A 12,076-nucleotide genomic window follows, 5' to 3' on the forward strand; every position below is an offset into this window, starting at 1 on the left:
TGGGGCTTGGTCACAGACTGTGAAAAAGCGGGATGGGGGGCGTGGAGGGAAGCTGAAGACAAAGTACAGGTGCACGATTGCTGATCTGGGAGAACAGAGTTCCGATACTAGAGAATGGGTAGCTGGCTGACGCCATTTTCACCGTTCCCGCGCATGAGCATACGCACCTACAAGCGCCACCACAATCCACCCCAGTAAACTAAGCAGAGCCATCTAGTGAAGAACAGAGCCATTACGCTAAGCCCCGCCCAACTGGGCCAACCTCGCTCTTCAGGAACACAAGTCTCTCCACCTGCTTAGTTTACGAACTATAAAGTGCTTCATAGTTTGACTTCCAGATGAAAATGAAGTAATTGCAGTGGCATTTCAGTCTGTTACCGGTCCATCTATTCAATTTTCTTTTTCTTTTTTCTCTTTTCCCTTTCTTTTTCTTGAACACAGAAAGAGAAAAAAATCATTTTTATTTTCAATTTTTATTAAAAATATTTTTCTTTCATTTTTTTCTACTATATTTTTTACTTTTGTGTAAATTTTTTCAAATTCTATTTTACTTCCATCATTTCATTTTAGTCTACTTCAGTGTATTCAGTTTTTCAAATTTTCAAACAATTTCCTTTTTACCCCCTTTTTTCTCTAACCTATCAAGCCACTTTCAACACCCAGACCAAAACACACCTAGGAGCTAGCATCATTTATTTGATTTTGTGTGTGTGTGTTTAATTTTTTAATTTTAATATTTTTTTAATTTTAATTTTTTCTAACTCATTAATTCCTTTTCTCCCTTCAAAGTGACAAAATGAAGGAATTCACCCCAAAAGAAAGAGCAGGAAGAAACGACAGCCAAGGACTTAACCAACACAGATACAAACAAGATGTCTGAACCAGAATTTAGAATCACAATAATAAGAATACTAGCTAGAGTCAAAAATAGATTAGAATCCCTTTCTGTGGAGAGAAAAGAAGTAAAAGCTAGTCAGGATGAAATAAAAAATGCTATAACTGAGCTGCAATCTTGAATGGAGGCCACTGAGGCAAGGATGGATGAGACACAACAGAGAAGTACCAATACAGAGGACAAAATTATAGAGAATAATGAAGTAGAAAAAAAGAGGGAGATTAAAGCACGATTTAAGAATTAGAGAAATCAGTGACTCATTAAAAAGGAACAACATCAGAATCATAGGGGTCCCAGAAGAGGAGGAGAGAGAAATAGGGGTTGAAGCGTTATGTGGATAAATCATAGTGGAAAACTTTCCTAACCCGGGGAAAGACACAGTCATCAAAATCCAGGAAGCACAGAGGACTCCCATTAGATTCAACAAAAGCCGACCATCAATCAACAAGGCATATCATAGCCAAATTCACAAAATACTCAAGCAAGGAAAGAATCATGAAAGCAGCAAGGGGAAAAAAGTCCTTAACCTACAACGGAAGACAGATCAGGTTTGCAGCAGACCTATCCACAGAAACTTGGCAGGCCAGAAAAGAGTGGCAGGATATATTCGATGTGCTGAATCAGAAAAATATGCAGCCAAGAATTCTTTACCCAGCAAGGCTGTCATTCAAAATAGAGGAGAGTGAAAAAGTTTCCCAGACAAACAAAAATTAAAGGAGTTTGTGACCACTAAACCAGCCATGCAGGAAATTTTAAGGGGGACTCTCTGAGGGGAGAAAAGATGAAAAAAAAACAACAAATAAATAAAGACCAAAAGCAACAAAGACTAGAAAGGACCAGAGAACACCACCAGAAACTCCAACTTGACAAGCAACATAATGACAATAAATTCATATCTTCCAGTACTCACTCTAAACATCAATGGACTAAATGCTCCAATCAAAAGACATAGGGTAACAGAATGGATAAGAAAACAAGATCCATCTATATGCTGTTTACAAGAGACCCACTTTAGACCTAAAGACACCTTCAGATTGAAAGTAAGGGGATGGAGAACCATCTATCATGCTAATGGTCACCAAAAGAAAGCCAGAGTAGCCATACTTATATCAGACAATCTAGACTTTAAAATAAAGACTGTACCAAGAGATGCAGAAGGGCATTATATCATAATCAAGGGGTCTATCCACCAAGAAGACCCAACAATTGTAAACATTTATGTTACAAATGTGGGATAGCCTAAATATATAAATCAATTAATCACAAACATAAAGAAACTCATTGATAGTAACACCATAATAGTAGGGGACTTCAACACCCCACTCACAGTAATGGACAGATCATCTAATCAAAAAATCAACAAGGAAACAATGGCTTTGAATGACACACTGGACCAGATGGACTTAACAGATATATTCAGAACATTTCATCCTAAAGCAGCAGAATATACATTCTTCTCCAGTGCCCATGGAACGTTCTCCAGAATAGATCACATACTAGGAAACAAAACAGCCCTCAACAAGTACAAAAAGATCGAGATATTTTCAGACCACAGCGCTATGAAACTCGAAATCAACCACAGGAAAAAATTTGGAAAGGTAACAAATACTTGGAGACTAAAGAACATCCTATTAAAGAATGAATGGGCTAACCAAGAAGTTAAAGAGGAAATTAACAAGTTCATGGAAGCCAATGAAAATGATTATACCACAACCCAAAACCTCTGGGACGCAGGAAAGGCAGTCATAAGAGGAAAGTATATAGCAATCCAGGCATTCCTAAAGAAGGAAGAAAGATCTCAGGTACACAACCTAACCTTACGCCTTAAAGAAGTGGAAAAAGAACAGCAAATAAAACCCTAAACCAGCAGAAGACAGGAAATAATAAAGATTAGAGCAGAAATTAATACTATCAAAACCAAAAAACAAATAGTAGAACAAATCAATGAAACCAGAAACTGGGTCTTTGAAAGAATTAACAAAATTGATAAACCACTAGCCAGTTTGATAAAAAAGAAAAAGGAAAGGACCCAAATAAATAAAATCAAGAATGAAAGAAGACAGATCACAACCAACACAGCAGAAATAAAAACAATAATAAGAAAATATTATGAACAATTATACGCCAATAAAATGGGAAATCTGGAAGAAATGGACAAATTCCTAGATACATATACACTACCAAAACTGAAACAGAAAGAAATAGAAAATTTGAACAGACCCATAACCAGTAAAGAAATCGAATTAGTAATCAACAATCTCCCAAAAAGCAAGAGTTCAGCGTCAGATGGCTTTCCAGGGGAATTCTACCAAACATTTAAGGAAGAGTTAACACCTATTCTCTTGAAACTGTTCCAAAAAATAGAAATGGAAGGAAAACTTCCAAATCTTTCTATGAATCCAGCATTACTTTGATTCCAAAACCAGACAGAGACCCCACTAAAAAGGAGAACTATAGACCAATTTCCCTGATGAACATGGATGCAAAAACCCTCAACAAGATATTAGCCAACCAGATCCAACAATACATTAAAAAAATTATTCACAATGACCGACCAAGTGGGATTTATACCTGGGATGCAGGGCTGGTTCACTATCTGCAAAACAATCAACATGATTCATCACATCAATAAAAGAAAGGACAAGAACCACATGATCCTCTCAACTGATGCAGAGAAAGCATTTAACAAAATACAGCATCCTTTCTTGATATAAACCCTCAAGAAAGTAGGGAAAGAAGGATGATACTTCGAGATAGTAAAAGCCATATATGAAAAACCCAATGCTAATATCCTCCTCAATGGGGAAAAACTGAGAGCTTTCCCCCTAAGCTCAGGAAGAAGACAGGGATGTCCACTCTCGCCACTGTTATTCAACATAGTACTGGAAGTCTTAGCCTCTGCAATCAAACAACACAAAGAAATAAAAGGCATCCAAATCGACCAGGAGGAAGTCAAACTTTCACTCTTCACAGATGACATGATACTCTACGTGGAAAACCCAAAAGATTCCACCAAAAAACTTCTAGAATTGATTCATGAATTCAGCAAAGTTGCAGGATATAAAATCAATGCACAGAAATCGGTTGCATTCCTACACACCAATAATGAAGCAACAGAAAGAGTAATCAAGGAATCAATCCCATTTACAATTGAACCAAAACCCATAAAATACCTAGGAATAAATCTAACCAAAGAGGTGAAAAATCTACACACTGAAAACTATAGGAAGCTTATGAAAGAAACTGAAGAAGACACAAAAAAATGGAAAAAGATTCCCTGCTTCTGGATAGGAAGAACAAATATTGTTAAAATGTCGATACTACCCAAAGCAATCTACATATTCAATGCAATCCCTATCAAAATGACACCGGCATTCTTCACAGAGCTAGAACAAACAATTCTAAAATTTGTATGGAACCAGAAAAGACCCCGAATAGCCAAAGCAATCTTGAAAAAGAAAACCAAAACAGGAGGCATCACCATCCCAGACTTCAAGCTATACTACAAAGCTGTAATCATCAAGACAGTATGGTACTGGCACAAGAACAGACACTCAGATCAATGGAACAGAATAGAGAACCCAGAAATGGACCCAGAAATGCATGGCCAACTCATCTTTGACAAAGCAGGAGAGAATATCCAATGCAATAAAGACAGTCTCTTCAGCAAGTGGTGCTGGGAAAACGGGACAACGACATGCAAAAAAATAAACCTGGGCCACTTTCTTACACCATACACAAAAATAAACTCAAAATGGATGAGAGACCTAAATGTAAGACAGGAAGCCTTCAAAATCTTCGAGGAGAAAGCAGGCAAAACCCTCTTTCATCTTGGCTGCAGCAACTTCTTACTCAACACATCTCCGGAAGCAAGAGAAACAAAAGCAAAAATGAACTACTGGGACCTCATCAAAATAAAAAGCTTCCGGACAGTGAAGGAAACAATCAGCAAAACTAAAAGGCAACTGACAGAATGGGAGAAGATATTTGCAAACGACATATCAGATAAAGGGTTAGTATCCAAAATCTATAACTTAATCAAACTCAACCCCCAAAAAACAAATAATCCAGTGAAGAAATGGGCAAAAGACATGAATAGACACTTCTCCAAAGCAGACATCCAGATGGCCAACTGACAAATGAAAAAATGCTCAATATCACTCATCATCAGGGAAATACAAATGAAAACCACAATGAGATACCACCTCACGTATGTCAGAATGGCTAACATTAACAACTCAGGCAACAACAGATGTTGGCAAGGATGCAGAGAAAGAGGATGTGTTTTGCATTGCTGGTGGGAAGGCAACTTGGTGCAGCCACTCTGGAAAACAGTATAGAGGTTCCTCAAAAAATTAAAAATAGAACTACCCTATGACCCAGCAATTGTACTACTAGATATTTATCCAAGGGATACAGGTATGCTTTTCCAAAGGGACACATGCACCCCAATGTTTATATCAGCACTGTCAACAATAGCCAAAATATGTAAAGAGCCCAAATGTCCATAGGCAATCAAAAAGAATGAAATCTTGCCATTTGCAACTACATGGATGGAACTAGAAGGTATTATGTTAATTGAAATTAGTCAGAGAAAGACAAATATCATATGACTTCACTCATGAGGACTTTAATACACAGAACAGATGAACACAAGTGAAGGGAAGCAAATATAATATAAAAACAGGGAGGGGGATAAAACATAAGAGACTCTTAAATGTGGAGAACAAACAGAGGGTTACTGGAGGGGGTGTGGGATGGGGGATGGGCTAAATGGGTAAGGAGCATTAAGGAATCTGCTCCTAAAGTCATTGTTGCACTATATGCTAACTAATTTGGACGTAAATTTAAAAAATAAAATTAAATAAATAAATAAATAAACAAATGGTTAAAGTGATAAACTTTCTGTTGTGCGTATTCTACCACAATTTTTTAATGGTTAAAAAGAAAAAAAAAGGCAAACAAATCAGACATACTTGAAGGCTAGATCTAGTCTACCAGCCTGTGGTCTCTGAGCAGTTTTTTAAGCTTCTATCTGGAGGTTCAGGGGCAATAAGGTGGCGGGGGGGGGGGTGGGGTGTGTGTGGCCAGTCTGGGAAGTGTAACACTGGCAGGGCCTTGGGAGTGTGGAGGCCACTGCTCCAGGCACATCCACAAAAGGGGAGGGGAGCTATAGCATGTGGCCCAGGGGTATAGTTGCCAACATCAGGGAGGGTCATCCAGACCAGCCGCGGTCTCTCTCCTGTTGCCAGACCAAGACCAGTGGCCTCTGTGGCTTGGGTCCTCCTGAGCACCGAGGACCTGGGCCCGTGTGCTCCCCACAAGGAGCACGGTGGGCTCCTGGTAAATACAGCTATCGCCATCTGACACTTATCAGTGCATAAGCCTCAAAAGACTCCCACCGCCCCCACAAGCCCAGGTTCCAACAGTGATAATGGCAGCCCCATTTCCTGAGTCAGCTTTGCCAGCATGGCACAGGACTTCCTGAGATCATCACTTCGAATCCCCAATTCTATGAGGTAGACACTATTATCATCCCCACTTTATAGAAAGAGAAATTGAGATTCCAAGAGATTAAGCCTTAGTTAGGGTGGCTTTTTATATGCCCTTTTGGTCCCAAGATTATGGCCACAGGAATATCAGGGTCACCAAGGATAACTTGGAGGTTGCCAAGGACTTGGTTTAAAGTGTTTTCAAGTCTGACCGAGAACTCTGACATGGTTCAGAGCGGGGTGGGGTGAGGTGAAAGCCTTAGTTAAGCAGCTTGCTCAAGGTCACCTGACCACTAAGTGGTAGACCTAGGATTAAACTTGGGTCTGAGTGACCACCCCCACTACAGGGCCCTCCAACTCAACTACTAGGCTACCCTGCCTTTCAGGAAGAGCCACACCCAGAAGGCAAGTCTGGAAAAGGTTGGGAATAAGGTACCATGACAGTGAGGCAGAGTGTCCCCCACGGATGGGCTTTTCTTCTTAGAGGAGGAGGAAGGTCAATCTGTGTCAAACCACAGTGAGGCAGACAGAAGACCAGAGCACGCGGAAGTGATACCTCACGAGGCATTAGCACTTTACAGTGTATCACCCATTTTTCTGTCATCTCACAATTGATCTGTCCAATAACCATGAAGCAACATGGATTAGTCCCAGTTTAGAGAATGGTAAACGAAGGCACGGAGAGGAAGTCACTTCCTACCGCCGCACAGCTAGCGAGTGGCACAGCCAGGACTAGAACCCTGTTTGTGTGGTTCCAAATCCAAAACTCTTCCCAGTAAAGATGGCGGCGCTGGCAGCAACAACCACAATACTGGATCATCTCATCAGGTGCTTTTATGTCCACTTGACAGATGAGGAAACTGAGGTGCAGAGTGGTAATTAACCAGCCCAAGGTCCCACAGCTGAAACTGAGTAGTGTCCAAAGTCAGGATTTGAACCCGGTTCCCGGCCCATGTGGTTGAACATAGCTCCGCAGAATCGGACCTTCCGAAGAGTAGCTCAGGGACCTGGAATTTCAGGTGCACCCCCTGAAGTTTTCAGAAAAGAGCTGGCAGTCAGGAAGTTCAAGGATAAAGCCTGAGCAAAGACGGAGAACCATTCTGAATTCTCTCAATCATCCAGAGGGGCCGGGGATGGGAGAGGACAGGGGCTGGGGATATCTGCAGACCTGGGGGCACAAAGACAACCAAAAGGCCAAGATCCTTCACCTTCAACTTCCCCTCTAAAAACTAAGCCAACTTTGCTAATGAAAGGGAAAAAATGTTTTGTTTTTTTTTAAATTCATTTAAAGTCACAAAAGGCCACACATGGTTATGATTTCATTTACATGAAATGTTCAGGAAAGGCAAGTCCACACAAACAGAAAGCAGATCTGCGGTTGCCAGGGATTGGGGGGGGGAGGGGGAAAGGAGGGTGACTAGGCTTTTTTAGGGTGATGAAAATGTTCTGACATTGGATGATGGTGATGGTGGTATCACCATCTCAATATACTTAATATATTTAAATTGTACACCTTAAAGGGGTGAATTGTATGGTATGTGAGTTATATTTCAGTAAATCTCTTTAAAAAAAAAAACAAACTTATTTCAAAAATTAACTGCCTGGACAGTCTATCTTGGAGAAGATCAGGGAAGGAAGAGCTACGGATAAGCTCTTGCCACGGGCCAGGCATGCCCTGCGGGGTGGGCCCTGGACGAGCCCCCAGTCCCACAGGGCTACCCAAGCTTTGGTTCTGCCGCTATATCTTGCTCCTCCTGCCACAGTCCCTTTGCACAGACTAGACTATTCCCTTAGCTCAGAACCCACTTCCTCTGCTTTGTGCCAGACCTTGGCTCCAGCACCACTTTCTCAAGGAGGCTGTCCCTGACCTCCCCGCCAGGCCCTGATGTCCCTCACAAAGGCGTCTGGTACAAGCCCTCATGCCCTGTGTGTGTGCCTACCCACAGAGCCCTTGTCGCTCTTCTAACTTCACATGGGTACATGTAACAAATGTCTGTCCTCCCTTAGACCATAGCCTCCACAGGCCAGAGCACACCTGCCCACCTGGACATCCCCAGTGGTTAGCCTGGTGCCCAGGGCACACCGCGCACTCAGCAAACAGCTGAGGGAGAGAGGCAGGCGGGCACCGAAGGAAGCAACAGTGACACAAAGCAAGTGTATCACCCTGCCTAGAAGACCCCCTGAGAGTGAGGCAGACAGGCCCAGAGGCAGCAAACAATGGGGTCAGTGTATGAAGGAGACACAGGGCACTAGGGATACCCCAAGGAAGCCCACCTAACCCAGCAAGGAACAGGTGGTCAGAACAGATAGTTCTGGAGAAGAGGATACATCTGTAAGCTGGGGAAAAAATCCTACATTAAAAAATGCATAGGGGCGCCTGGGTGGCTCAGTGGGTTAGGCATCTGACTCTTGATTTCAACTCAGGTCATGATCTCACGGTTCATGAGATCGAGCCCTGCATCGGGCTCCACGCTGACAGCATAGAGCCTACTCAGGATTCTCTCTCACTCTCTCTCTGCCCCTCCCCTGCTCCCTCTTTCTCCCTCCCTCTTTAAAAAATTAAAATTAAAAATGCATAAAAAGAATCTGCTGCTCCCTGGAACTGAGAACAAGTCACAGTATTCTGTGATGTCTCCCCAAGCAAAAGGTCCACATGGTGGGTAACCACAGAGTAAGAACCTGGCTCCAGCTGAAGGCGGGCCCGTCAACAGAGTCCTGGGCCCACAGCTCAGGGCACAGATCCAAGGCAGAGATGATGTAGAGAGAGAGTGGGGGGACCTTGGGGAAGTGGGGAAGTTCAGACAGACACAAAAGACAGACACTGACCATGGGTGTGGGGAGCTGAACCTCTGGAAAGGGGCCTCAGGGGTCCACGTGCAGGTGGGGAAGGAGGGCCCACGGTCAGTCCCACAGGGCATGCAGCCGAGGTCCCGAATGTCCTGACCAGCCGAGGAAGGAGACAGCACTCGCCAGCATAAACCTGAGGCCCTCCCTGGCTTCCAGAGTCTGAGTGCTTCTCCTCCCGCATGCACTCACACCAGCCTCTCCTTTCCTACCAGTTTTCCCTGGGGTGACCACTGCAGTGACTTTTGTCCACTTGGACTGCCCGGTCCAAGGCACCGAATAAGATGGGGTGGACTCGGCACCGGCCTGAGGGCTGGGAGCGACCCCGTACCTCCCTGCTTCCCTCACATCTACACACACAGCCTGTCACTCCTGGAGAGGCACGTCCTGGTCCCCCAGAACCACGAGGAATGGGGCACAAGGATGAGCAGGATGGGAGACCCAGGCCTCTGACTCTTGCCACCTTGCCCTCTCATGCATTCCTGAGCCGAGAGAGGAGACCCTATCTGTCCATCACGTCGGCCGCCCGGTGGGCTGGTTCCAGGCGGCCCACGCAGTGTCCTCTGATCTGCTCCACGGGGGGGAGTGGCCTCTGCCCATCCCATCCTCCCCAGGTACCTGATTCTGCAGCTGGGTGGATGTGGCTTGCTGGTCACTGTCTCGGAGGGCCAGCCTCTCCTGTAGGGCTGCCAGCTCCTCCTGTAGCCGGGCTTTCTCCTCCTGCAGCTGGGACATGGCCTCCACCATCCTATGCACCATGGGGGCTGCACCTGGCGGCCCCGCCAGGCTCGAGCACCTCCCGCTGCCAAAGAGCCGCCCACCTATGAGCAAAGTAGTGGCCGATCAGAAAGGACAGCAGAGGACCCACCCTGGATGAGGAGCGGGGGCCCGTCACGGCAGGGCAGACCGTCAGGGATGGGGAGGGGATGCGAGCCAGCGGGGCGAGGGCTGGGGGCGGCAGCGGCGTGGGTTGGCCAGGGGCAGGCCCTGGAGGAAGCCGCTTCAGCGGGCAGCTTCTGGGAGACAGAATTGCCTGGATAAGGACTGAGGCAAGAGACTTTCGCCCTAGACTCCCTTCAAAGTATGTGTCCGAGGTCTGATGGGCGATACCCTCCCTGTGGCCAGGCCGCAAGGAATCGCAGCTGAGAAAGACATGCCTTCTGGCAACAGCTGATTAAGAGTCCGGGGTTCTCCACCCAGAAAACACTATTCTTGGGGGGAAACGTGATTTCTTTAAACCCCAAACCCCCTCTAGAGTACAGAAGAGAGGCAGAGGCTCCCCAGCCTGTCCCCTGACCTCTGCAGGGAGTGGTCACCTGCACACAGAGAAGGGGCAAGGGGAGGGTGTGCGTGTGCAAGGGGCAGCCAGACCAGGACGCACAGAGACAGACACAGCATGTGAGCAGGAACACAGCCAGGCCCGCTCTGGGGCCGACACCTGCGCTGAGCACAGGGACTGCACAGGCACGACAAAGTGATAAATACCAGGGGGAGAGGGTGGTACCTCAGCCTGAATCCTCCTCCTCCCACGGCCTTCCACTGTACTGTCACCAGGAGCAGGAGAGAAACAGACAGACTGACGGAAGGACAAAGACAGAATCAAGGGCCACGATGTGACAATAGGGCTTGGGATGCCTGTCATAGCTTGCCTGGAGGATACCAAGAACGCTCATGGTCTCTGCAGGTGGGGAGCAGGCAAGGAGCAGGGGGTGTGCAGGAGTGGGGTAGAGGAGAGGCTCTGAAGGCAGGAGATCTGCCTCTCCCCTTGGGCAGCCTGAACTGGGACCCAACCAAAGCCCCAGGAGGCAGAAAGAAGGGTCCAAGGTGTGACAAGTGGCACCTGCTGTCTCCAAGCCTCCAGTCTGAGGGCAGCCAGGCTTCGGGGCTCCCCCACGCTACATCCCAGGAGCCAGAGCCCTATGGGGCAGGACTGGAGGGCTCCCAGACTCTGCACCTGAAGTCACGCACCCTGCTGGCAGCTTCAACCCACCGGGAGGCAGCAAGTGCGCTCACTGAGACTTCAGAGAAGCCACAATAGAGTTTCCGGGCTGGGTGGGATGTCACAGCCCTGCTCCCAGGAGGGTAGACCCTGAGGGATCTCGGGCCCCACTCTCAAGAGGGCAAGTAAAGCACACACGGGCTGGCTTTTCCCTTCCTCACAATCCCTTGGAATAGCTTCAACTCGAGACCCTCTGGAGAGCTGGAGCAGGCTCAGTTACCGGTTGGCCAGTGGCCCTGGCAGTGTGGCCTGGATGTGACACAGCATGCATATCATACACAGTTGGCCAAGCTTCTGCTATCTGTTCTAGAGAGAGTGAGGTCAGGTGGATGCTTCCAGGCCCGCACACGGGGCTGCCATGAGCAGCATGTGACCAGCGTGGCCCTCAGCCCTTTGCAGACTGCCATGGTGTGGTGGGGAACACACCAGGGCTCTAGGTCCTGAGAGCTCGCTCTGCCACCTGGGAGATGGGGGTGGGGGTGGGGGGCTTGGGGTCTTCCTTTGTGAAGTGGGGACAATGGTCCCAGTGAGGCAACCTTGGGAAAGAAGCCTGGGATCCATGAAGGATGCATAGGAGTGAGTGAGCGTCATCCCACAGACCATAGGGCTGGAACAAGACACAGAATAGTCCTTCTCGTCCAGGACACTCGTGAAGGTTCTGAGATGCCCTTGGAGCCCACACGGGGGTTCATCGTGACCCCAGCAGAGGGGCACAGCCAGGGGAGCTGAAACAGGGCCTAGAGAGCACTTGCTAGGGGAGAAAAGACCTTGAAGAAGCTAAGGGAAGGCCAGAGGAGGGAGGGAGAGGTGAGGTCAAAGAGGCACTTGGGGGCCAGGGAGTGAATG

General features: G+C 46.6%; 1 protein-coding gene across 9 annotated transcripts in view; it reads right to left on the minus strand.

The window, feature by feature from the left end:
* KIFC3 (kinesin family member C3) overlaps positions 1 to 12,076 on the minus strand; it is a 76,394-nt gene that overhangs the window by 18,625 nt on the left and 45,693 nt on the right. For 6 of the 9 annotated variants that reach the window (XM_053906153.1, XM_053906154.1, XM_053906155.1 and 3 more), the window contains one exon: positions 9,850 to 10,052. The exons of 2 other annotated variants lie outside the window; for them this stretch is intronic. In XM_053906153.1, the coding sequence (XP_053762128.1) occupies positions 9,850 to 10,052 (203 nt within the window). Of the gene's footprint in view, positions 1 to 9,849; positions 10,053 to 10,735; positions 10,755 to 12,076 lie in introns of those variants that run through there. One more of the 9 variants, XM_053906160.1, reaches the window with a different exon arrangement.

This window comes from Panthera pardus, unplaced genomic scaffold (genome assembly GCF_024362965.1).
Source record: "Panthera pardus isolate Hobbes unplaced genomic scaffold, ASM2436296v1 HiC_scaffold_18, whole genome shotgun sequence".
Taxonomy (NCBI): Eukaryota; Metazoa; Chordata; class Mammalia; order Carnivora; family Felidae; genus Panthera; species Panthera pardus.